The sequence below is a fragment of the Sander lucioperca genome, chromosome 8, assembly GCF_008315115.2.
Source record: "Sander lucioperca isolate FBNREF2018 chromosome 8, SLUC_FBN_1.2, whole genome shotgun sequence".
Classification (NCBI taxonomy): Eukaryota; Metazoa; Chordata; class Actinopteri; order Perciformes; family Percidae; genus Sander; species Sander lucioperca.
In genome coordinates, this window is record NC_050180.1 from 6,053,735 (window position 1) to 6,081,654 (window position 27,920).

General features: G+C 40.0%; 1 protein-coding gene and 1 long non-coding RNA gene across 15 annotated transcripts in view; one reads left to right on the forward strand and one right to left on the reverse strand.

The window, feature by feature from the left end:
- Window positions 1–27,920, forward strand: part of tns1b (tensin 1b) — a 237,720-nt gene that overhangs the window by 166,414 nt on the left and 43,386 nt on the right. For 11 of the 14 annotated variants that reach the window (XM_036004705.1, XM_036004708.1, XM_036004707.1 and 8 more), the window contains 9 exons: window positions 242–364; window positions 2,972–3,036; window positions 5,364–5,447; window positions 7,239–7,351; window positions 7,439–7,499; window positions 10,070–10,145; window positions 14,800–14,929; window positions 15,173–15,238; window positions 16,556–16,678. In XM_036004705.1, coding sequence (XP_035860598.1) covers window positions 242–364; window positions 2,972–3,036; window positions 5,364–5,447; window positions 7,239–7,351; window positions 7,439–7,499; window positions 10,070–10,145; window positions 14,800–14,929; window positions 15,173–15,238; window positions 16,556–16,678 — 841 coding nt within the window. The remainder of the gene's footprint in view (window positions 1–241; window positions 365–2,971; window positions 3,037–5,363; window positions 5,448–7,238; window positions 7,352–7,438; window positions 7,500–10,069; window positions 10,146–14,799; window positions 14,930–15,172; window positions 15,239–16,555; window positions 16,679–27,920) is intronic. The other 3 variants (XM_036004706.1, XM_036004700.1, XM_036004712.1) reach the window with 1 other exon arrangement.
- LOC118495675 lies at window positions 127–19,247 on the reverse strand. Its single transcript, XR_004898176.1, has 3 exons — window positions 19,178–19,247; window positions 16,833–16,836; window positions 127–137 (listed from the first exon to the last, which is right to left on the reverse strand). It is a non-coding gene; the product is annotated as an uncharacterized LOC118495675 (long non-coding RNA).

Genomic DNA, 27,920 nt, shown 5'->3' on the forward strand with positions numbered 1-27,920 from the left:
CCTTTCCTTTCCTCTCCTCTCTTCATCTAGTTTCCTCTCGTTTCCTCTCCTATCCTCTTTTTCTCTCCCTTCCTCTCGTCTCCCTTCTTCTCCTTTCCTCTCCTCTCGTCCTCTTGTTTTCTCTCCTCTCGTTTTTTCTTGTTTCCTCTCCTCTCCTCTAGTTTGCTCTTGTTTCCTCTCCTCTCCACTTGTCTCCTCTCCTCGTACTGTAGTCTGACTGACACTCTCTCTCCTCTCTCAGGTGTTGGACTTTGGCTGGCCTGACCACCATGCTCCAGCCCTGGACAAAATCTGCAGCATCTGCAAGGCCATGGACACCTGGCTGAGTGCAGACAGCCACAACGTGGTGGTCATACACAACAAGGTGAGACTGAGAGACGAGTGGAGGATGCTGCTGTGGGAGTGGGATCTCTAAACAGTAGAGGGTGCTCTCAGGCTCCTATCAGGACCCCCGCTTCCTGAGGCTGCGGCTGGTTTGCGTGTTTGTGTAATGACGTTCTCCCTGAGTGAAACGCTGACATTCAGGGTGTGAGAGTATTTGTGTGTATGAGAGTGTGTGTCTTTTTGGGTGCATGTTTGGGTTGGGCTGGCCGAGGGTTAGGAAAACACAAATTAGGGAGGTGAGGCACACCACTCATCATGGCTACTTAGGTTTATTTACTCTTTTACTTGTAACGATACCATACATCTGAGTTGACCAATGCTTTCCTGTTGTTGCCTCAACTTAGTTGCATCACATTACACTCTTGTGGCAAACCACACTCATCTGGCTCCTCAATATGCACAAACCATAAAAAGTAGATCCAAATGCAACTGCTAGACCGACGTCCCGAACGTAAAACCTCATCATTTTCACGTTAACCCCACTGTGCGTCTGATTGGGTTGAGAATGATGAGAACGGGATCCTTGGCTCATTCCAAGACGTTCCCACAGGGAGGTTACAAACAAGTCGGCTGCCATAACAACTGGTGTTATTTCACTGCCAGTTGAGTAATGCTGGTCATGAGTGTGAGGGTAGGCTTGGAAGTTGTGGTGGTCACTAAGGAAGTAGGCCGTTTTGGGTTTACTCCAATCAACAAATCATTTCCACTGGGCTCTGTGCTGTTTACGCGGCCGTGCTATTTATAATGTGGAACACACTCATGCTCCACAGTGGCCCTTGTTTTAACAATGGACGGATTGGTAAAATAAATGCAATCCGAGACTGGTGTTTTGTTGCCATAGTAACCTTAGTAACATGTGCTTGGACTTTGGCCCTATTAAATGCCCATGTCACTATTTTGTATGTAATTGATTTTTTTTTTTTTTTATGATTGAAAATGATATTACTAATGTAAGCAGATATTTAAAGGGGTACTCCACCAATTTCACAGTCAATTAACATGTCTTGAGGGGTACAATTTAGCCTGTAACAACAGGGTTTAAATATCTTCTGCGGTTTTTAAGTATATATAAAATAAATAACCCTGATGATGTCATCAGACTGGGGCTTGGAAACTTTACATGTATAACATATAATGTATGGATAAAGTTACAAATTGGGTGGATGGACTTTAAATGATGTGGGCCACTACGCAGCAGAGGCTCAACAAAAAGATACTAACACATTGCATTATGGGAAATATAGGTAGTAGGATCCTGCAATTTTGGATTTTGACCTCTTTCTTTCTTCATTTATTTATATAGCACATTTAAAACAACAGACCCAAAGTGCTTTGAGATGAACAACGTTAAAGAAATCTAAGATGCATAACAAGTATATATAATACAAAATGTAATACAAAACAAAACAACTGACATGATAAACCAAAGTCAAGTCAAGAAATCGGAAGTTAGGAGAGAAGGAATAACATCAAGAATAGATTAAAAAGCAGAAAGAAGGGGTAGCCTCAGACTGAATTAAAAGCGAGTTAAAAAAGGTAGGTGTAGAATTTGACTCATACATTTCAATTGTGGAACTTAATGTGCGACGGGAGGCTGTTCCAGAGCCTGTGAGCAGCAACAGAAAAAGCTGGGTCACCTTTGGTTTGGAGGCATAAGGAAAGTAGAAAAAGGGGGTAGAACCAGAAAAGTTTTTTTTAACTTCTTCCCACTCCTTTTTGAACACGGAAGTCCTTATTTGAATCATCTACAATCATTTTGAAAGATATGTTTGCTGAGTATTTTTGGGGGGTTTTCTTGCTTGTACTGTAATTTACATGTTCTTATTTATCTTTTATTTTTTTATTTTTAACATGTTCAAAATAAACTTAATCAAAAAAAACTACAATGAGGCATGAGTGAGGGACTGAGAGGAGTTGTTGTGAGGATGACCAGCGTGTCCTGGGGGCAGAATATGGACTCAGCAGGTCACTCACATTTTGTGGAGCTAGTCCATTTAAGGCTTTTAAAACGAATAGTCTAAAATGAGTCTATATCCACGACATTCCACTTGCGCGATTGCTCTGTGCCGCCTTCGGTGGATTTCTGAGGACTATGGTTAACTGCTCCTCAGATCTTTGCAGGGTAAATCCAGACAGCTAGCTAGACTGAGTTACACGACTAAAACAACTTTTGAACGTACACATGTTCCACCAAAACAAGTTCCTTCCTGAGGCTATTTTGCAGCGGCACCGTGGCTCCGCTTGGCGCTTAGCACCGCCCAAGACGATTGTGATTGGTTTAAAGAAATGCCAATAAACCAGAGCACGTTTTTCTCCCATCCAGGAATGCTGTTTGGACTAGCCAGACCCTCCTCCGTGGCGCTGTAGAGGAAGGTCTGGCAATGCGAGACTAGTCTAAAATGTGACGAGGCATGCATTTGGATCTTGAATTTTGTATTTAAAAACAACACCAGAATAAAACTACCCCAATAGCCCCAGTAAAGTAGATTCTATATTATAAATATGTGGGGGGGGAAATGTTATTTTTATACACCTATAAAATAAAATAAAATCTGTAGTTGACTCTTGATTGGTGTCTTTTTTTCAGGGCAACCGGGGAAGAACTGGAGTGGTGGTGGCAGCCTACATGCATTACAGCAACATATCTGCCAGGTACTGTACAGTATGTCTATAATGCAGACAGGTAAGATGCAGCCAGTGGTGGAATGTAACTAAGTACATTTAGTCAACTACTGTGCTTAAGTACAAATGTTGAGGTACTTGTAGTTTACTTGAGTCTTTTCTTTTAATGCCACTTTCTACCTTTATTACACTACATTTCAAAAAAAAATTATTGTACTTTTTACTCCACTACATTCATCTGACAGCTTAGTATTGAGAGTATTGTGTCGTAGGTCTTACATTATTTTTAACAGGTCTTAATGTTCCTACACCCATGCAACGCTACCACTAATGCTCTTTTTTATTATTATTCTGTGGTGTTGTAGTTCTTTCTTTCGCTAGTCCAAATATACATTATATATTACGACAACAAATGAGACCAACATGCAACTCATACTGCAGCCAATCAGTTTCGGTGCTATTGGCGCGAGTCTCTCTGGATTGTACCACACACATAAAACTGATTTTATTCTTCAGCTATGGGGAAGGGCAAGTTTAGCGATATTTGGCTTTAAAATTGGCTGAATTTAGGGCTCCGTTGATGTTTTGATAAAGGTCTTAAATTTCCTACATAATGTTCTTAAAAAGTCTTAAATTTGACTCTATGAAACCTGCAGAAACTGGCATTAGTACTTTCTTAAGTAAAGGATCTGAATACTTCTTTCATCACTGGATGCAGCCCACTTTGAGTGAGAGGAAAGAAGTCAGACAGAAAAGGAGAGAGAGAGAGAGAGAGAGAGAGAGAGAGAGAGAGAGAGAGAGAGATGAATCTGTAATTTTCAGGAAACATATAAATAGAAGAGGAGAAAAACAGGCAGAAGAAAGAGACATTACAGGAAAACAAAAAAAAACTAGATAAGCTAGCATTGTTCATCACAAGACTGTAGCTCACACTGGAAGAACAGACGGAGATGTGATGAACAGAAAAAGGAGGGGTGGAACATGAGACACTTTGATTAGGAGACATCCAAGGAAACGTATTTGATATTATAATTCTGAGCAGAAAGCAATGAGTTAGAGTCACCGAATCATAAGACTGAAATTATAAGTGCCTGCTTTTTCTTTTTTTTATTGGATTTGTTTTTTTAGATATATCAAATTAGAATGGCCTTCTGTTACGGAACACAAGCAGATGTAAACTGTTAAACAATCAGAAGACTGCATGACTTGGTGTTGTTTCTGGAAGACCACTGATTGGAACATTTAGCACGCTCTCTTCCCTGCTAAAGTATTCAAGTTCTCTATAAACCCATTATCTCACAAATCACATTACAGCTAGTGTGAAGTCGCTATGATAACTTAAGCAGCAGCAATAAAGCCTGAACATTAAAACTTTGACACTTGCCATATGGGAAAATATGTAAAAGATTGCAATACGTTGCTTTACTGTGTGATAGGGCTGCAAGATATGAGGAAAATAGCAAATGCAATTGTTTTGACTGATATTGTAATTGCAATATGTTTCGAGATATTGGAGGGAATGATCATTTTTTGTATCTATATTCTCATTTTCATTGAAAAGTATTAAAATTAAAATGATTATAGTGTGATTTTTGGGACGATCTGTACCAAACAAAGATTATTTCATTTAGTCGGTAGGATGGGATTTGTAGGCCGGGACGTCTCTGCAGCACCACAATACTTCATTCAAAATGCTTTGACACATATTTTGCCTTTAACAAATATTGCACCCCTCCCTGCGATTTGGATACTGCACTAGTCCATAATGCAATTTCGATAAATTTGCGATTAATTGTGAAGCCCTACTGTGTGATATGTAATGGAGGTTATGCAAAATTCGCTGTCAGACTTAAAACACTGCGGCCACTTTGTCTGTAAGATCTTTAGACTTGTACTGGATACACTTACTGTAGCAACACTACAGTATTATGAATGTCTAAATTGAGATTTAGAATGATCTTTTTCTGGTCATCTCGTGAGAAATGATCCTACTATTGGTTTTCCCGATTGTGTTCTTGTTTGTGAGGTGCATCTCGTGGTATTAATCCTCTGCCTAATTTTGTGTTGACGCCTGTGTGCGGTGCGATGTCTGACATTATATGCTGTCGGAAAGTTCTACATGAAAATGCATTCACTTGCATTAAAAATCATTTTCTGTACAAGTCGCGGTATGCAGACTTTTCAGATGTTCAACATGGCGTGACCAAGCTTACTGTGACGAGGCTGCACACACATACATCATATCATATACTTGAAATAGGCTACTGTACATATGCATTGCTGGAGAGTAAAATAAAAAAAGAGCTTTAAAGGTAAGTTAACCTCATGTGTATACATTTGTGTCTGTTTGAATGCAGTGCTGACCAGGCTCTGGACAGGTTTGCCATGAAGCGCTTCTATGAAGACAAAGTGCTTCCTGTGGGCCAGCCGTCTCAGAAAAGGTCAGCCTTGCCTCACTTATTGTTTATTTTATGAGTTTGACCCCCAAGGTGAACTGTCCCACAAAGGAACCTCTGTCTTTCTACCAACTGAAATAACATAAAACTGCATTTATTGATTTTAAAGGGTAACTACCGTTTTTTTCAACCTGGACCTTATTTGCCTATGTTTTTGTGTCTAAGTGACTGATGGGAACATTAATCTTTGACATGTGTCCAGTATTAAGCGAGATCACTGCAGTCAGCAGCGGCGAAACAAGCTACAATGTAAGTTAATAGGGCACTATTCCAGCTTGTATTTTTACCTTCACAAAAGTGCTCATTTTGCCACTGACAGACTCAGATTAATATTAATATTCAACAACATTATGGAAAGGATTTCTAAGGAGGTGGACCTTTCTGTTAAAGAGTAAGATCCTTTTTTTAAACATCTGCGAAATTGCGTTCTCTAAAGCCACCAGACTCCATGTAAATAAGCAGTAATTTTAGCATCGTAAAATACACTCAAAGTCAACAGAAACTAAATAAAACCCGTTTTGGGTCGTCTTTCCACTTTTCCAACAATCACAACTCTAGTTTTGGTTAAAATAAACACATAGTTTACCGGTTTACATGTGAAAACATGTTGGCTCTATACACGCTAAAAGTATAGTTTTTTTAAATGGAGTCTGGTGGGTTTAGCGCTAGCGACTTCAGAGCTGTTTCTGGCTAAACAAAAAGGTCTTAAAGAGGTTTTAAAGGTCTATCTCTGAAGGGATCCTTTCCATAATGTTGTCAGACACTTAGAATATTAATCTGAGCCTGTCAGCGGCAAAACGAGCACTTTTGTGAAGGTAAATACAAGCTAGACAATTGCCCTATTAACTTACATTGTAGCTTGTTTCGCCGCTGCCGACTGCAGCAATCTTACTTAATACTGGACCAATGTCAAAGACTGGGTTAGGGTTAAGGGGGTTAGGGTTAGTCACTTAGACACAAAAACATAGGAAAATAGGGTTTAGGTTGAAAAAAACGTTAGTTACCCTTTAATTGCAACCTGGGGGCAGCAGAACAAGCTGAAAACAACGTTAATACTGTATGTCTAACAGTGTGGCTGTCCACCTGACAAATGTCCAATATTCACTCTCCTAAGGAAAACATCTGGTTCTGCAGCTGCTAAATGATCTACCGTGTTCACCAGCTAGTTGCTAACTTTGTCTGTTGTTTGGTGGCGGGCAGGTATTAGGTTGATCAGAGCCTTTTTGTGGGCCCGGAAACTAATACAATAATTTTAAATGATTACACATAGTCATTTGATTTATTGTTGATATATACAACATTTTGATTAGTGCAACTGTAAAGTATTTAATTGATTGATTGAGTTCATAATAAAATCCTATTGCAATGTATAATTTTATAAGGCCATCCACTGCTGGCAAAATACACGGCAAGAGGTGAGTTTTCTTCTCGTAAATCTGTGTGTTTTATCTCTTAAATTTACCACCTTAATCTCAGAGAATATCCAAGTTTTTTTCTCTGACTATTACCCGCCCCCCTCCCCAAGCTCTATATTATTATAATCATTTTTTTAACCTTCTAATGGCCGTAATACGCCGATGTACATTCAGCACCGCTGAAAACGTTCATTGTTATTAGTCAAGGTCAAAGCCAAAGACTGTGTCTCTTTGTTGTGATGAACACAGGATTATACCTTTATCCCTTCGTTGTAAAACTTTAAGATTTATGATAGAATTTAAAAGAAGGGGACATAGCAGCCTGTTCACGTTTCCTTTTCTCTACCTCTGCCGTGTTCAGGTATGTGGAGTACTTCAGCGGCTTGCTCTCCGGACACATCAAGATCAACAACAAACCCCTGTTCCTCCACCATGTCATCATGCACGGCATCCCCAACTTCGAGTCCAAAGGAGGTGAGGGTCATGCACAGATGTGCACTCACACATCAGCATTTTACACGCGCCTTATTTATTTTCTAACAAAAAAAAATTGTTTTCCAGGCTGTCGTCCTTTTCTCAAAATCTACCAAGCCATGCAGCCCGTGTACACATCTGGGATCTAGTAAGTCTTAAAACACACTCATACTCAAATGCTTTTTACAAGGTTCCAGGGATAGCAAGCTCATAATGGCTCAATACAAAAAAAAAAACTGATTTTCCTTTATAGCCTCTCCCTTAACTCCCCTGCCCCCCAATATACACATACACCATCACTCTTGCCAGTTTACACTCTGCGCTTGCCTCACATTATTGTATTTAGCTAGCCTCCCCAGCTGCAGGCTCTTGTTTCCCTACTTTGGATCCCGCAATCACTTCTAGTGTTATTTGTAACCTATGAAATAGAGAGATAGGCATCTGTGTGGACGCCTGCAGGGCTTTCTTGCCAGAGGACCCCACTGGTTCCCAGGCCCAGACAGGAAATAATGAATTCTTTGATTTTCTGTTGTTGTTTTGGGAAGAAGGGAGGTTAGAGGAGAGGAGAGCTGCACTGCCCGCAGATTGATGAGGCAAGCATACAGGCTACATTTACACCACATTAGAAAGTATTTCAGTTTATATGTAACTGACACACATTATTATATCTGGGTGAACAGTAAAAGTCAGCTTGTTCCTATCTGAAAAACATGCGTGCAAAGGTCAGATCGTGCCGTTTCCATATAGCTAAAAGTGCAATTCGTAACTCACTACTGAACAGTTTAACGGTTGACATTACAGTAGTTTATTGGTGTGCCGCCATAATAAAAAAATAAAAAAAGTATTTCTGTATCTGCTGCTCTTAAACTGATGTTTTCAATTAATTGAATACTTTTAAAGTCTAATGCAGCTCATGGCTTAAGCGCCCACCTAATTATAACGATGCTGTGTGCAAATCTGCAGGTCTATTATTAAGATGTAACAAACAGAACAAGCAGAAATGGTAAAATATTGGTTCCCGTGCCAAGAGATGCAGAGTTAGATGCACAGGAACAGAATTTCGGTATTTTTCAACCTGGACCCTATTTTCCAATGTTTTTGTGTCTAAGTGACTAATGGGAACTACAATTTTTGAAATTGGTCCAATATTTAAATTACAGCCCTGCAGCCAGTAGCTGTGAAATGGGCAACAATGTAATCCTATGGGGCATTTACGCACCATCATTTTCCATCCACTAAAAGTGCTGTTTTTGCCACTGACAGGCTCAGATTGTCGTAATAAGTGTCTACCGCCATAATGCAAAGCTGGGGAGGTGTGCTAAGCTAAACACTAAGTTACCAGTTAACGCTTGTGATAGCTAGCTTGGTGAACAAGGTGCATTCGTAATTCACGCTAACATATTAATTGGGATGCAAATTTTGGCTAGTGAAAAACAGGCTTAAAACTAAATATACTTCCTGGGAAAAAATGAACCGCTGACTCCTTCTTTGCGTACAACCAAACACTAAATGAGACAGTTTTAGGCAACCAAAATCTTTCAATTAACTTTGGTGAAATGAAAACAAACAGTGAGAGGGTCAAAGTTCTAAGATGAAAACACAAACAATACCCAAAAACAAGTTCACTGCTATTTTAATGTACACAGTGCCATATATATGCATGGCTAAGCCTATATCCTGATTGACAGGTCGCTATGGTGGCGAGTAGTCAGTCACAAGGTAGTCACGCCCTAAAACATCCCTTGCTTTATCGTCGATGGGTTAGCATCATGCTGTTTTGAAGAAGACTTGAAAGTAGCGATTGAGACCGTACACTCCTTAGGAAAATGTTGTTTTTAAATCAAGTGAGAAGTAGGGTCATTTTCTCATAGACTTCTGTACAGTCAGACTTATTTTTGCAACCAGTGGAGTCGCCCCCTGCTGGCCATTAGAAAGAAGCAGGTTTAAGGCAGTTCCACATTGGCTTCACTTTCAGGCCCAGAGGTTGTTGCTTGCCAGAAAACCAAAACAATAAACTGAAAGATGCTAAAATGCTCCATAGAGCTGAGGGGAACTGCAGGTTGGGTGATACTTCTCTGTGAGTTTTTTACTAAAAGCACAACCTTTTACATAACACAAACTAATTTGAGTCGTTGCTTATTTAAAAATATGTATTAGTGCAGCTTTAAACTCCCTGATCCCCATGTGCTTCCTGTATCTAATTTTCTCATTCCTTGCCTTTTCCCCCCTCGTTTTAACTGTGGAGCTGTTATGAAGTGTTTTAAAGTTACTACTGTAAAATGTAAAGCCTGCTGGTGTTGAACTGTTTCTACTATGTCCGTTCTTACAGTAGTGTCCGTACTATAAACACAGTTACAGCACACACCATAACTAAGTGTGACACAATCAGTGCACATTAACTTCCAGACTATCAACCGCTGAAAGCCCCAAATCCCATTCCTCCCCACTTTCTCTCACATGCTCTTTATTAGCCCTCTCTTCACCCTTTGATCCTACTCTCCCAGTTAGACAATCATGTAGACACTAATACCCAAAATTAGCTAAGAGGTTACGCTCTATGATGGCCACTGTTAAAGCACAAAAGGGCTGTAGATCATGTGGGCATGGTTATACCCAGACAAGCAACATCAAAAAGAAATCTAATACACTGGATATTGGATAGGACTGTGATCAGCAGGCTTGTTTCTAACATGTTGTGGCTTTTTTTGTCTCTTGCAGTAATGTTCAGGGTGACAGCCAGACCAGCATCTGTATCACCATTGAACCCGGTCTTCTCCTGAAAGGGGACATCCTGGTAAGAATGGGCATTTGTTAACTGTTTGTATCCAACCCGTTCTCATTCCTAACTTGTCAAATAGTTGTTGTTGTATCAGATTCTGTCACATTTTAGCTAGCTGGTATGAGAGCAGAAATGCACAGAGGATGCACTGATTTTTATTGTATATTAGTACAGAGGGAATACAGGCGGTTTTTCCAATCTGATGTTGGGTGTATGTACTGAATGCATATGCTGCAGCAGTTTAGTGTCCTTTTATTGAAGAAAAAGGGCCATAAAAACCTCGGGGAAGACAGTTGGACTGGGTCTTATACCTCACTTTATAGACTCTCATTAGCACACAATGTTTGCTGGAAACTATGACGTCGAAATGGCTATGTACTTCACTGTACTTCCTTTTCAACAGCGTCTGGGACACATAGGGTACTATTTTTACATTACATAATCATTTACGTTTTACGTAAGTTGTGTTTTAGATGAGTATTTTCAGTTTTTTTGTGAGAGATTTTTTTCACATTTTGGGGATTTGTAAATCATTCTCGTTCCATTTGCACTTTTAAAATTAAAGGTCCCACACTATTCAAATTTTTTGGATTCATAATTGTATTTTGGGTTTCTACTAGAACATGTTTACATGCTTTAATGTTAAAAGAAACACGTTCTTTTTCTCATACTGTCTGTCTGAATATACCTGTATTCACCCTCGGTCTGAAACGCTCCGTTTAAACATCTGTCTTTTTAAGCCCCCCGTCTGAAAAAGCCCAGTCTGCTCTGATTGGTCAGTGTTCTTGAGTCTTCTGCATCTGCGCTCTTTGGTCTCTGTCATTGCAGCCGGGGAATTACTGCAACAGCACTTTCAACCTATATATATATATATATATATATATATACAGTATATATAGTTGTGACATCAAAACCGTACAGAAGTCCTGACGGCTGGTTTAAAGACACAATTTCTGAGTTCTGTGGTTTGATACTTTCACAGTATTTTTAAAGCACCTGGACCTATTTTATAACCAAAAAGATATAGAAAGCTCCCTTTTTACAACATGGGACCATTAAGATCTTCAATAAAGTAGCACCTGTGGCTTGTTTTGCATTTAGTTCAAGCAGAGGAACTACACACATCAGCAAAGTTTCTGCTTCTGCTATCATTCAGGCTATAATGTTATCCATGAGATGTCCCCAGGGCTCGTAATTTCAGCGTGGAGAATTTCAAAGGAGCACTTACTGTATGCTCAAGGCCGTTCTGTTTTGGCCCGGCAGAGCAGAGCTCATATCTCATCCTTTATTTAAGAGAGACTAATGGATTCTGCTGAATGCATCATCAAACTGAGCCGCGGCTGCTGATGCTCGTTATTATTCAGATAACACAGGGAATGTGAGCTGTGGCCTTTTGGCCGAATAGGAGAGGCGTTAGTCAGCATGGAGTGTGCTCCTGCATTTAAAACTGCACTGGTATGTGTTTGTGGAAATGAGTTGTGGGTAATATGACTGCCAAAAAAAAAGACTAATTACTGAATGGTTAGATTTATCACAAAGGATAATCTTTATAAACATGATTCAGATTCTTCAGGTTTGGGCTGTTTGTTTCTCTCGTTGGCCAGTGTTAGTCATTTAATTCCAAGCTCAGTTTCAAGTTAACAAACAAGTTAGGAACTTTAAAGGCCAACATTTTGGGAAATGAGCTTATTCTTTCTTGCTGCAAGTTCGCTGCGAAGATCAACACCACTCTCATGTCTGTACAGTACATATGAAGCTACTGTTAACTAGCCTAGCATAGCAATGTTTAAAAACTAGCCTACCAGCACCTCTAAAGCTCTCTAATTCATTCACTTCAATTATATCAGGTTTGTTTAATCTGTACTAAAAAGTAAATGTGGAAAAGCCTACACATGTTCTGCCGCAGGCTAAAAACACAACTCTTCCAACTGCACCTTGGATGAGAAAATAAATAAATTCAAAAATGACAGTTGCACTTACATTTGGCTCTTTGTAGTTTGGCTTATTTGAAGCTAATTTATTTGCACATTAGATTAGATAAGATTAGATTAGATTAGATTCAACTTTATTGTCATTGCACAAGTAAGGACAACCAGTACAACGAAATGCAGTTTAACATCTAACCAGTAGTGCAATCATTAAAAGTGCTTTTTCTTTATAGCAGTGCTTAAAAAAGACATAAAACACAGAATGCAGTATGGTCATGTTAGTCCATTATTAAAGTACATTAGCAAATAAAGTGCATAGAGTTCTGAGAAATCAGACAGTCCATAGTCCATATAATAGTAGAGACAGAATGCAGTATATAGTGCATTGTTGAGGTGCATTAATAAAGTGCATAGTGGGGCGCCCGGATAGCTCAGTTGGTAGATCGGGCGCCCATATATAGAGGTCCTCGAAGCAGCGGCCGCAGGTTCGACCCCAACCTGCGGCCCTTTGCTGCCTGTCATTCCCCCTCTCTCTCCCCTCTCATGTCTTCAGCTGTCCTATCCAAATAAAGGCTGAGAATGCCCAAAAACATAATAAAAATAAATAAATAAAGTGCATAGTGATCACTTACTTCTTGCTGTCCGAAGTTTGTACCTTCAAGGTTGAAAGCACTTAATTGGAAGTCGCTTTGGATAAAAGCCTCAGCTAAATGACATGTAAGTAAAGTAAAATGTAAAAATAACAAGTTTAGTGTTACGAGGGGGGTATGTGCTGGACTATTTCTTGGCTGAGATATGAAGAGTTTAGTTATTGAGCTTTAGAGGTACTGATAGGTGGAATTTGTTAGCGTTGGACAGAGCCGGGCTAGCTGTTCTTTGTGTCTTCGTGGTAACCTTAGATAAGTATCTTCTGGCTGTAGCTTCATACAGACATAACCGTGTCATCTCATCTAACTCTCAGTACGAAAGTGAATAAGCCTATTTTCTAAAATGTAAAATGATTCCTTTAATATTACACATTATTTATCTACACATGGAGGTGGAAAGGGCTTTAGTTAGTTGTAAGCCTGTGCGTGAAAATGAAAATGGGTTGAGGCTCTAAATGCAACATGTAAGCTGTTAATTAATGTTTCCTTCTACTTTTTGTTCTCACACTTGGCTCACTAGCATTGTTTTCCTCATGAAACGGACCCCTCGTGGGAGGTTTGCCATTTCCCCAGAAAGCTGCACTAATCCACAGGATATTCTGCTTCGCCTTCCTCTCTTCCTCAATCCTTTATGTGCTTGTGGGGATTTGGGAACCTTATATATGTTTTGGTCTTATTTGGCCCCACAAGTAGAAAATAGGTTTCTGGAAAGCAAGTCAGTCCCACCCTCGTTGAAAATCATATTTCAATTTAGTTTTTAGCTGCTGCGGATTTTCTGCTTTTGCCATTCCTTTTTGTATTACTTATTACTTATTTGTATGTTGGTAAATTCTATATCATTATTTCAGTTTTTTCTATTCTTTACAGCTGCAGTTTGTGAGCTGCAAGTTGTTTGGGTTGAGGGATATTCCTCCAGTACCTGTAAATGTGAGGTCCTTGTAAAAAAACAGGTCCAGGCTGCAAATCAGGAAACAGCAGGAGGGAGACGGCAGATTTTCCTGTGTGTGGTTTTAGTGTTGCTCTTATAGCCGTTTGTGTCCCAGTTTGGACAGTAATGCTTGTGGAGAGACCATACATTACGAGGGGCGTATATACTGTATATAGCATTTAAGACTTTTATATATATATATATATATATATATATATATATATATATATATATATATATATATATATATATATATATATATACAGTGCTCTGCATAAGTGAATACACCCACATCCTGATAAAGTTCCCTTGGCCTTTGGAATTAAAATAGCCCCACATCATCACATACCCTTCACCATACCTAGAGATTGGCATGGGGTACTTTCCATAAAATCATCTCTCAATGCAAATCAAACCAGCTATTAGGCTAACTGAAATAAAACCATGCCAATTTCTAGGTATGGTAAAGGGTATGTGATGATGTGGGGCTATTTTAATTCCAAAGGCCAAGGGAACTTTATCAGGATGCATAGTATCCTGGATCCATGAAATAACTGGCCTTTAAAAATAAAAATCTGCCTGCCTCTATGGGAATTTAACGTAGGGGTGTACTTACTTATGCCCCCTGTATTTTAAGGAAGAACATTTATTTATTTATGATACATTATTCATTCACAAAGAAAATTGGTGTCCTTATAGGTTGGATTTTTCCTCATTTTTTTAATTAAGGCATTAAGATCAATTTCCAAAAGATGATTTTTATTCCTCTTTTTAGTCAACTTTAGCACGGGTGTACTCACTTATGCTGAGCACATATATAGTAGAGAAAGAAGGAGCACTGAATCAAGCTGACATTTCTCTGGCTGGCGTTTCACAAAGATCATTTTATATTGTGTTCAGCTCAGCTATTCAGCTCATAGAAGTGATTTAATTTTCTGAAAACCTTTTTTTTCCCCTTATCATAGTTGACACATTGTATAAATACTCCACATCCTGAAATGGTTATTTATTTGTCATCCAGTGTACCTGTGGAGCTAAAAAGGAATCTGTCCAACTGCTATCCAACCCAATAAAGTGGCCGGTTGAGTTCTGTTGGCACTGTTTGATACAATGCAGCTACCGTACAGCGTTGTCTGAATTTCCTCTGATGTGTTTCACCCTCTCAGCTCAAGTGCTACCACAAGCGCTACCGTAGCCCGTGCCGAGACGTGATATTCCGGGTGCAGTTTCACACATGCGCTGTTCACGACCTGGGGATTGTGTTCGGGAAAGACGAGCTTGATGAAACATTCAAAGGTAACACATTTGGGATAAAAGTCCTCAGAATGTCCACAATGACTGTCGCTACATTTTGCCATTTAGTTTTAAAATATAACATTGTTAACATTGTTAGTACACTATTTAATGGATGTATTGCCTTTTAATCTCTTTTCTTCTATCTATTGGCTGCTGTAATGATTGATGATGGACAGTTCATTATTTCATCATTTTGCTGTAAAGCAAAGACTCATTTTCCCTTTTTTGATTTCCTGTGTGCAGATGAAAGGTTTCCAGAGTATGGAAAAGTGGAGTTTATTTTCTCCTTTGGACCAGAGAAGATACATGGTTGGTATAATGGAGCATTTGCCACACATTGTATTCCACCTTCAAACTTATTTTTTTGCCTTTAATTGGCAACATATAGTAAAGATGCAGGCAGGAAATGTGGGTGAGATCACATGTAGTCTATATCCACGACGTATTTCCTTTTTGTTGTAAAAGTTTACCGTTTATTCAATGAGCAAAAAAAATTCTCATTCAAACAATTCTCACTCAAATCTGTTATAAATCAAATGAAGACAACAAAATGAAAAGGAAAATAACAATATCACTGTAAATTAAACTCCAAATAATTAAAGGTCCCTTATTATGCTAATTTTCAGGTTCATAATTGTATTTTGTAAGGTACTAGAACATGTTTACGTGCTTTAATGTAAAATAAAACTATTATTACTGGTTTTCTCATACTGCCCATCTGAATAAACCTGTATTCACCCTCTGTTTGAAACGCTCTGTTTCAGCGCCTCTTTAAGCCCCCCTCCCTAAAAGTCCAGTCTGCTCTGATTGGTCAGTGTTTCCGGGTCTTCTGCATCTGTGCTCTCTGAGTGTCTGCACCGCCATTGCAGCCGGGGAATGACTAATGGTAGCCTGACAAGCCAGACCCACATCAAGATGTTGGGTCTGGGAACTCACCATTGGCAGGGCTCAATCCGAGGGGCGGGATAAACAGTTGTCTTTCAAATTCCCTCTGCACGCAATAGGATAGCGCTACAACGCAGATAGATTAAACTTTTGCCGTATCCGGTCGGCAAAACTCCGAACACATCTTCCTTTTTTCAAGAATGACTTCAGTGCTTAACTCCAAGTCTTCCAGAGTCGCGACCAAAGCCGATTCCAAAGACCGCTGTTCGCCAGCAGCAGCAGCAGCCATCTTCTTTGTTTTCAAGTAGCAGGGAATTCACGCGGAACCGTTGTAACTCTGTTGTCATTATGTTAAGCCTGCCCACCGACTCTGACTAGAGTTTGGCTTTTCCAGCTCGCAAGCCAACAGAGAGTTGCTAGACTGACCCTGGCTGCAAATTACATTTGCTGCCGATAGGGTGCGTCTAGATTTCTAGAGTCCTGCTGGCTCATTTAAAGACACAGTTTCTGAATATAGACTGTGTGCATTTCTCTGTGGATTGAGCATTTCAGTACTTCCACAGCATTTATATAGCACCTTGACCTGCTTTATAATTAAAAAAAGACATGGAAATCTCACCTTTTTTAGGGAGAACGTTATGGACTCCTCATTCATTTTCACATTCTGAATGTGGTAGGTTTTATGGCTCTCTTATAAATTAAAGACATTCACATGTTCTGCTTTGTCTCTTTGTACTTCGGGTCAAGGTGTGGATCAACTGGAGAACGGGCCGAGCGTCTCGGTTGACTACAACACACAAGATCCACTGATCCGCTGGGACTCATACGAAAACTTCAATCAGATTTGTGAGGACACCACAGATGGTAAGTGCAGTTGGAACACAGATTGTATTTTGCTTTAAATCCTTCAGATTCTGTACTGCATTCTTCACCAGGTAAAGCTTGGCACACACACTGCCTTAATGTTTACAGCCACAGCCCTTAGAGCCACTTTAGGCATACATGCGATAATGTTCACACAACTTGAATTTTCTAACTTATTTTAAGTAAGTAAATTATCACACTCATGTATCTGTATGTGACCCATTACCGATGGATTACTTGAACACTTTTGTCAATTTTGAGCAAACACACCTCAGCAGGAGTTAATGTTCAATAACAGGCTGCACAAGCTGTGTCAAGGAGGGGATTGTGTCTATACACACACACACAGCAAGCTGACCTCTGAAACAAGGCTGCTTTTGTTTTTCTGCGTGACACAGATGAAGGATTCTGCCTGCATGCTAATGGAGTTTAAAGACTTTTTCACACTTTCATTTCTTTAGAACTCCCATACGACGGGGTCAAACTGAAGTCACATTTAGGTTCACACTGAAGTCACATTCAAGTTCAAACCCGTGTTGGAATGTTTTCTGAGACAAAACACAGGGTAAATGTTGTGTCTCCAGGTATATGAATGCTTAAAGGCGACCTATAATGCTCATTTTCAAGTTCATACTTTTTTCTCATACTGCCCATGGCTGCTGCAACTGTATAAGAGTGTTCAGAACGGTGTGAAATCTTAAGTTTTTGCTCACTGGGTTTACGTTTACGTAATGTTACATCATTATTTGGCCATGTGTACTATGAACATGGGACATTGTAACATAGATATGACAGAAAATAAGGAAAAGCATAATAGGTCCTCTTTAAGCGTGATTTATGGTTCTGCGGAGGCTCCACACAGAGCTTTCACCGTAGCCTATGTAAGTGGCCTGATGTTTATACTTGTGCTTTGGTGTGTGTATCGAGCCAGCGTGTGTGTGTGTGTGTGTGGGGGGGGGAGGGGGGAGGAGAAGTGAGAGAGTCACGGCGATTAGCTTCGGAGCGAGTAGCGACTCTAGAGTCATAGTGAGAGAAACAAAGTGTCTCCCCTGTGTTTTCTGACCACGGTGGGAAATCTGTAGCAGGAAAAGTTTATGGAGAAGGAGAACCAGGAAATGAGTTGGGGGGAATGCAACGCTACCAAGCCCCGACGTGCGTCGCCGCGACGTGTAGTTACTTTTTTTGAGAGGTGCACGTCAGGGTCCGGCGTAGGTTTGTGTCTCCACGTACCTACGTACGTAGCCACGGCGTTGATTTTACGCAGAAGTATAAATCACGCTTTAAGCTTTTTGAGTATTCTTTAGTTACTTTAATGCATCACAAAGATGCTCCCACACTACAAGCATCATATCATGATAGGAAGGAAACTTCATGTAAATGTTAGTGTTTTGTCCCAAGTATTTAGTGTTTTGACATGCTGTCCTAGAAGTAAATAGTAAATTGTATTTTGAAAGGGAGGAGAGCCATTGGTATTGCTGAATTCATTTGCGGTGAAATTGTGGCTGCAGAGAAGCCAAAGGCCCTGTGGGACGTGAGCGCAGTGCGAGGCATTCCTGGGTTCAGCCACAGGCATGGACAGGGCCTTCCTGTTGAGGGAGCGCTGGTCACTCTGTGACCAAAGTGCTACTTTCTCTGCCACCCAAAAAGGAAGCAATGCTATGCCCTCAGCAATAGCAGCAGGCCTGTTGTCCAGCCTTTCAAAGTGCTGCCCTTGTTGGGATGGTCAGCTTGTTTTTTAATCAATAACTTTCCTCCTGTTTGTGCCAAAAAAAGCTGATATCTATTGTTAATAGTTCTTAAAAGAGAAATTGGTTATGTATTATAACCATTTAAAAGGAAGTCTTGTGATCTGGTAAATTCATATATATATATATATATATATATATATATATATATATATATATATATATATATATATATATATATATATATATATGTATATCCTATGTTGTACAATGATTACATAGTCATAAGTAATTTTCTGATGGTCAGAATTTGTCTGCAGAACAATTCACAAAATGACTTTTTGAATTTTTGAACAGGGATGCTTGCTGGGTATTTGACGTCGTTAATTTCCCCCCCCCCCCGAGTGTTTTTATTGGTCACCCAGATAGCCAAAGGTCAGAGGTTACTTGTCTACCTTTTATCACCGCCCATAAAGTGTCTCGGCGGCAGCTGGAAATAGGCCTTGCTAAAATAGAATAGGTGTAAGTCTGTTTTAGTGGAGGTGAGCATGTGTGTGTGTGTGTGTGTGTGTGTGTGTGTGTGTGTGTGTGTGTGTGTGTTCACTCGTCTCTGTCCAGCCCCGTCCAAGCTGCCTTCCTGATCTTGCCTTCTGTCATATGATGATGATACTGCGGTCAAGGCTTAATTTGACTTAGATGGCATCACACACATATACATAAACACAATGATAGACATGAGCAGAAACACATGATAAACGCAAGCAATACACAATCTTCTATAGCTGATCAGGCTGTTCTCATGAACCATTCGTACATTACAAAAAGTAAGGCACTGTAATTCGTACGTATTCCCCGTATTTATTACTGTATGCACCACACTGACTGCCGCTGTATAAGAATGCGAAGAAAGAAGGAGGTCGGGGAGGATGGGCGGTTCTTAAAACACAGGGCTTTCAAGCCAGGGAGCGGAGTTCATGTCCCGGAAGAATTTAAGGGGAAAACACAAGACTTTCACCCAGGAAACGGGTGTTGTCCTGGGAGTACTACTTAAGGGAGCCGCTGTTTAAACCCAAACCACAATCTTGTTTTTAATCTTAAGTGGTCTAAAGCTAAACTAAACTCTAATCTTAACTGTCGTCGCCGCATGACTGTCACCTTTTGTCGGCTAAAGTCAACTGCAACGGCCGCTGAAACGACCGACACCTCACGGGGCTCTGTACTGGCTCACAGTCATCGTTTTGTCAGCTAAACTTAACTGCAACTCGCCTTAACTTCGTAGGATATCATACTAATTGCAGTGCGTACTTTTTCATACAATATCATATGAACCCATTCATGAATATACATAATTGAGCTGTTGAAAACTTCAAATGTGTCCCATAAGTAGCCTTTTGTGACGAGGCGTCAGCACAGCCAGACTAATACACTCTGCATTTGGGGTTAGCCTGTGATAAGCATTTCAATAAATAGTTGAAAATGTTTCCCTCTCACAGAAACGAGAGCAAGGGTTTCCAGGAAACTGGAGTGTTTCCACTGTCACTTGGCATTACACGTGTTAGGGCTGAAAAGGCACTTAGTGGCTTTAAGAGGCAAGAGGGAAAATGGCAGAGGATGTACTGTATATCTTCACAAGTGTAAGTTAGAAACAAAAAGAATTGTTGTTGGGTTTGCAGTTTGTCATAGTTGCAGTTGCTTTTCTGAGGAAGGCGCTAGGCTACTTACAACAAGTTTTTTTTCCCTTTTTGCTTTGCTTATCAAAGCGTTGCATAAACCTTTAAATTATAGGGCCAATGTTTTCTTGGGATCAACATTGGGTAAGCGCTGTCTGTGTGGTTGTTGGTTTCCAAAGATTGATGTCGACTCTCATTGTCTTTATTCCGTAAAAACAGCCACAGCTGCTGTGGGTGAGTTTCAGCACGGGGATTTTTGTCGCGACTGCACCTTGCATACGACACAAAAATACGTCTCCAGTGAGAGTTGTCAAACAAAGTCATCAAACTTAGGATACACTTGTTGCTGCTTGGCGGGCAAGACCTCAGCATCAAATGTTACCCTTTCACTTGGATCTTCACATTTTTTCTTATCTTATAGAGAATTGAAATCACCAATCTAGAGCATTCTGCCACGGTCTCTGGACTGGAGTAGGGCTGGGCAATATATCAATATTATATCGGCATTGATGTATGAGGCTAGATATCGTCTTAGATTTTGGATATTGTGACATGACAAAGTGTTGTCTTCTCTCGGTTTTAAAGGCTACATTAAAAGTAAAGTGATGTCATTTATCTGAACCTACCAGACCGTTCTAGCTATTCTATTATTTGCCTTTTCCCCCATTAGTCATTGTATCCACATTATTGGTGATTATTTATCAAAATTCTAATTGTGTTAACAATTCTGTGAAAGCACCAATGGTTAACCCGACAATATCACCGCAATATTGACATTGATGTATTTGGTCAAAAATATTGTGATATTGGACTGTGGCAGATGAAATGCAAAAAATTGTCCAGATATACTATGAGTGATTGCGCAGCGCAAGGATGGAATTAAATTGTTTCCGTTATGTAGCCAACACTGCTCTTTTTAAGTCAGCTACAGTCACAGAGATGGTCACAGTAGCTTAATTTAAGGAGTAAAGGTAGATATAACGTAATGTTTTTCTCTTATTGTTACAATCCATAGCCTTTTAGCCAACACTGCTCTTTTTCAGTCGACTACGATTCTTGAGAAAGCCTGTCAACATTGCCTTTCACTGCTGTGTTCCTCTGAAACTCAGTTAGGTTGGCACTTTACTGTTGTTCTGCTAACAAGCAGCTAACATTTGCCAAGCTAAATGACCTTTTGTCAGCCTTGTTTCTATATAGTTGGAGAGTAGTTTCAGTGTCGGATTTGACCAGGTGAGGTGGCGAAAGCGAGCAAATCTTTGCAAAAATAGAGCCAGGGCGAGCGTTTTCTCAAACAAGCGACACGTGGCTTAGCCTGTTGGCTGACACACGGAGCAGATTAGGACATATTCACAGAGAAAACACTCAAACAATCTAGTTAGGAAGAGGTGTAAGGCTGCAGTCAGATTGAAAATAGCACTATGTAATGAAAAACACAAGGGGCTGTGGTGTTTAGTTGTTTCAGGCGCTAAGAAGATGAAATATGATCTGAATCAAGTCCTGTTTGAGTAATATATCCAACAAATCAGATCAGATGCAAAAATACATCAAAATGGTTTCTAATACTAAAAACAAGGATCCTACATCACAGCAGTAACGATTCTCTGACTCTGCGATTTTAAAGTAAACAATAAGTTACGTGATTCACTTTACAAGGGAATATTACAGAAATGTAGAATTTGCAAACGCAGTGTTTGCCAGACAATATTGGATGGCGTTTAGCCATGTTGAACTTTTGCCTGATGACCCCGCAGGCACCCTCGCAGTGCCAATGTAGTGCTGTCAGTGCAATGATAAAGGAAGCTGTGTGGGTTTTTTAGTGGTACCGTCGCACTAGCAACCTATCTTAGGACATGACCAAAAATCAAATTGAAAAATACTAAACACATAGATGCAAACGAAAGGGGATGGAGCATAGTGTTAGTTCAGGCAGAGCACTGAAGGTGCACTCGCATTAGCTGATTGACATCAGCTGCTTCATTCATGCCTCCCAGTCCCTGGCTCATTTATCAGGGCCACGTTCAGCCCCGACAAAACGTAGCAACACGTTTTTTAAAACTGAAACGGGGGGTGGGGTGTTGAACACCCTGTTGTGTGCGCAAGCGCTCTGCCTTTTTATTACCACGAGTTAACAGACACGTCTCTCAGAAAACATAACTCAAAGCAGTTTCACACCGTTCCGAGGAAACATGTCGTTCAACCAGGAAACCGCAGCAAAACGGTGTACACCATTTTGATATTGAATGTGCCGCTGCTGTTTAACCACCAGCTGAGTAGTAACATCCAGTCCTATTCGAGCAGTTGAGAGATTGAGAGCTCAAATTTAACAGTATGGCCGTTTGCTGTAAATGACAGATTTATTGACATAAGTGTCTGTTACTTAAATAGAATTTAAAGGTTAACTTATTTTTTTTTTTATTTTTTTTTTTACCTGGACCCTATTTTCCCATGTTTTTTGTGTCCAAGTGACTTATGGGAACAGCGATTTATTAAATCGGTCCAGTATTGGACTGGACATGTGAGTTAGGCGATGGCAATTTCAGGGCTTTTTTATGTTACAAGAATAAGGATTTTACTCTTTAACAAAAAGGTCTATTTCTGTAGGGATCCTTTCCATAATGTTGTCAGACACTTAGAATAAATTAATAAATTAGAATAATAATTTGAGCCTGTCAGTGGCAAAAGCTGAACTTTTAGTGGATGGAAATTGACGGTGTGCATTTTCCCTATAGGATTACATTGCAGCCCGGTTAATGGCTGCTGGATACAGCGTTCTCGCTCAATACTGGACCAATTTCAAAGATTTTTGTTTACATTAGTCACTTAGACACAAATGCATGGGAAGATAGGGCCCAGGTTAAAAAAATACAGAAGTTACCCTTTAAGTAAGCTGTTGGAGAATCTCAAAGCTCAAGTTCTGTCAGTGATGAGTGGAGCTTATTTTTGTCAGTGGATGTTGATAGTCGCTTGGGGAATTACGGACCCTCTTGTTTTTTGTTTACCATTTAGTTCCAGTGATTGACTCAGCTGGCCAAGCCACAGCATTTCTGGAATATTGGGTTGAGACGGGAGAGAGATGACAGAAAAACAAACAGTGAGCCAGATATAGAAACGTTATGGAGAGTTAAGGGAGACAGATTTTGTATAGATCGCTGACTTTGTATAGATCCGGTGTCGTTGTTGTTAACGTGGTTGTTTCTATGTGTCTATATAACTGTCTTTTTGTTATCTGTTGATGTATTTGTCCGTGTATATTGTCATGTTCATGAAACAGACTGTGAAAACAAATCTCCCTCATGGGACAATAAATATCTATCGATATCAATTTCACAAGACCGAGAAATAGAAATAGAGAGATACGTTTGCAATAATTTTTCGAATATTTAATTACAAATTCTTCAGTGACGATGAGAATTTTTCAGCAATAGTTTTGAGTGTTTCAGTTCTATTAAGAAACATCGGTAACACTTGAAGGTATCTACATAAGCGTGACATGACACTGTCATGAACACGTGAACCCTAAACCTAACTCTAACCCTAACCATGACTTGTTTATAATGTTTATGACACGTGTCATGTCACTCTTATGTAGATATCAGTAGCGTTAATGTTTACATGCGGCCGCCATCTTGGATAACAGTCATGACCAACGACGAACGCCGTGCAACCAGTAACCAGTAACATACCAGTAACATAGCTCAAACATAGCGTTTGTAATTCGACTGCTCATGACTGTTATCCAAGATGGCGGCTGCTTGTAAACATTAACACTACTGTCTTTATAATCTATCTTTGTAATAGACTGTCTGTACACTTACAAAGTTCTCAATGCTTCGGTTTACATGTAGGGACCCTCATTATGCTACCGTTTAAGTGTGGTGCTATTTTGAGCCTTGTCAGTGGTGCAGAAATAGTGATTTACCCAGTTCCCCGAAAGCTAGCATTAGCAGCTAACCCCCGGTTTGCGGTAGCTTGTTTCAAGCTAGAGACACATTGGATTAGCATGAAAACAGATCCCAGAGAGCGTTCGACTCTGTACATATATGTTATTAACCCCTAGGTTCGATTTGCACCGGAATTGTACTTTAAGATCAATTTCCAAAAGATTATTTTTTTATTCCTCTTTTTAGTCAACTTTAGCATGGGTTCATAAACTTATGAGCACCACTGTATATATATATATATATATATATATATATATATATATATATATATATATATTCGAGGCTATACAGTAGCAGTAAACTTAGCAGTGTTTTGTACCGAATCTCTACATTAAGATGAGGATTTGGCTGTTGGAACACCACAACAAAAATAGCACTTCTACAGTCAGTGTTTTGGCATTTCTACATCTTATTTCCCCTCTGGTTCTGAACTGTTTCGTCACTTGGTCAAAACTCTGGCTGTGTTAAATATTAAGCAGTCGTAAACTGGCATTTAATACTACTTTACATCTCTCTGGAAGGTCTAGTCTCTCCCCAGAATCTCTCTCTCTCTCCTCTGAGGAGTCGCAGGAGTTAAAGGCACACTGTGAAGCTGTTTTGTGCACACATTCCCAGGAGGAGTGACAGAGAATGTCAGAGTGGCTTTGTGCATGCTGCGGCTCAGCACAGACAAGACACTTTCTAAGGGTTATATGGGTGAATGTGTGTCCAGCATTTCTTCGATGTCCCTCCAGCGTGAGGCAGCCGACGCCTTTTTTTTTCACAAGCTTTGATAGTTGTTGAAGAGTTCAGCCGTGAGCCTGGGTCCAGTTTGTCCTCTGCTCTTTCTAACCCCGGAGAGAAAAGGTTGTCACAAATTCAGCAGCTGACGTCTTTCACAACATGTGAGTATAGAATTCTCAGTACTGTAGAGGTGGAGATTTGCCAGGAATCGGAAACTTAATTTACTCTTTATGTGGAAACGTACTTAATTACTTATTGACATCAGGTTGTCTATTATCCCCTTGGCCACATTGTGTATTATATGTTAACCTTTTTTACGGTTTTAACTGCGCTAACTTGAAAAGTTATCTTTTGAAGTTGTACAAATGCTTTTTGAAAGTTGTGGCACAATGCAGGCACATATGGCTCTCTATTTTTTTTTTTTTTTTTTTTTTAGTGGCTTAAAAGGTATTTCAAATTCACAACATGGCTCTATTTGTGTAGTTTCAACCATCATTCCTATCAGGAATAATAGCATTCTACTTGCCAGGTGTATTGCTGGGATCTGGGAATGTGGCGACAAGTGAAGGGGCAAGAAACACAAGATGATCATACAGACCCCCCAGGTTAACCAAACTATGAATGAAATGCAACAAATGCAAACTGTACATTTATTAAACACACAGTTTGCAGACTGACTTCCTGGTTCACCTGGGGTCAACTTCATTGTAGCAGTGTTCCCAGATCTCAGCAAATGATGCAATATATAAAAAAAAATAAGACCCACGTTGTAATAAACCTGTATTATCATAAAACTGTACATAAAGTGTTTTGAGCTCTGTGAAGTGAAGTTTTCAGGCACTGTAGACAAAAGTCAAGTCTCCTTGATGTCTCTATGTGAGCTTATTGTAAGTTACTGTTTATCCAAGGTCCAATAAGCATTTCCCTGTCGAGACGAGGCAGCCCAGGTGTGTGTGTGTGTGTGTGTGTGTGTGTGTGTGTGTGTGTGTGTGTGTGTGTGTGTGTGTGTGTCTGTCTGTGTTGTTTGGAACTTTCTCTCCAGGAGGTTAATGCTTCCTCTTTGATCCCATACACATTAGTCAAAGGTTCTGTGTTCCTGTCCCCAGAGCCTTAACTTATCCAGCAGAAGAGATGAGTCGGCCATGTCTGCCCTTTTGGGCACAGACTACTTGTTGTTACATTCCTCTAGCAAGAGAGCAGGGCCTAAATGAGTCAAGGCAAATTTAAGTCTTTATTTGTGTTGCCTGCTGAGATACAGACAGGGTTGGTGGGGGGGGGTGTTACATAACCTTGGTGGAGATAGAAGTTGATGCAACAGGATGACATCACCGCTGATGATGTTTTGGTCCAACGGATGACTGAGATTGGCCCGGGAGCACTGTAGTCCAAGAGCCAGGTGAGCCGTCATTTACCACAGACAACAGTGAAATATAGCCATTACGAATTCCAAATGAATGCACTGTTGACACATCACTGTTGCCAGGGCTGAATGATTAGTGTTCAATACGTATTTGACTTCACCTGGCCCCTTTAGCCAATATTCATTTGAAGTTCCTGAACTCAAACTGTTGCCATGGCCCTCTTATCTTTTCCGATCTCCGTAGAATCGTGCTCAAATGTGGAGCCGCAAAGATTAATTGATCAATCGATTAGTTGTCAACTACTAAATTAATCGGCAACTATTTTCACAACTGATTCATCGATTTGGGACATTTTTTTTATGAAAAAAGTAAGAATTCTCTGATTCCAGCTTATTAAAGGTGAATATTTTCTAGTTTCTTCTCTCCTCTGTGACAGTAAACTGAATATCTTTGACAAAACAAGACATTTGAGGACGTCATCTTGGGCTTTGGAAGACACTGATTGATATTTCTTTTACCATTTTCTGACATTTTATAGACCAAACAACTAATCGATTAATCAGGAAAATAATCAACAGGTTAATCAACAGTCAAAATAATTGTTAGTTGCAGCCCTACTCAAATGCTAATAATAATGAGACATTTTAATTGATCTGGTAGGGAAAGTGTTTTTGATGGAAGGAGGTCCGGGTCAGCTGCAGAGTAGCGCACTTGATCTGAAGTCAGCATCTTGCTCACGGGTCCTTCAGCAGGATAAGCGAGGATAGCATGAATCCATTCTGCAGATGTTGTTATGGTAGCCATACTGTTCCAGATGACTTGGGTCATGATTTAATGAAAATGAGATCAACTCGTACATGTCTGTGTGAATTGATTTGAGTGTGAACATCAGGCTTTGGAACAGCAGATGTCATCTCATGATATGTCATCTCATGATATCTTCTGGCCAGAACTTTCTCACATCTGACACTTCGCAGCATCCCCTGATGCTAAAAGCCAACTTGCTCCATGAGAATGGGATCTCATCGAAATACATACATGTTATTGGCCGTGGCGTTTCTCCAAGAAGATGCAGAGGTGAAACGTCTGTTCTTTTTTTGTGTTGGCAACAAGCTTCCATGCTATCAATCCCTCAGTCTAGTCCGAGGCTTTGAGTGGATTAGGCTGCTTTGACTCAAAACTTTCCTCAACTGATTGCATAATCGCCAAGACAGAAAAATAAAGGCCTTCATGAAATGACTGCATTGGACACAAAGAAAGAACAAGTACCTTTTGTTGTGGAGTGTCCCTGTTTGGACCCTGGCTGCCGGGGGACAGGGGTTTCTTAGTAACTTCTCAGATAGATACTTTTCTAATACATAAATCCTTAAAAGCTTAATTTCACCCTGGAAAAATGATGGTGTACTCGTATGTTTGTACTATAGCGTGAGTATTGTAAAGATCTTTGCAGATCTTGGCTAATCCTGGGTGAGAGACTTATCTGCCGTCCATAATGTGAGGGAGTAAATGAGTGGTCTGTTCTCTCCTCAACGATACAGCTTTCCTCCAGCTGTTGGCCAGACTATTCTCTCTCACTCTTTCTTTTTCTGCAACCATCTTTACACAGCTGATCTGACTGAAATGCCGTAGCAGAGCCAGGATATAATTAATCTTCATCACTTTCCACAAGCGCTTCTTACAAGATCTTCTATCCAGTGTTGATGTCTTTGCGCTGAAGGAGGTCCTTAGAAGTCACTTTATCTTATACGACAGTTAAACTTTTCTTGTGGATGATGTAGACATTTAAACGTCTTGCCATTTTGACATGATTCAATTTGTAAGCCCAACATTTCTAGCTTAACTGCTGTTTTGCAGTCACCTCA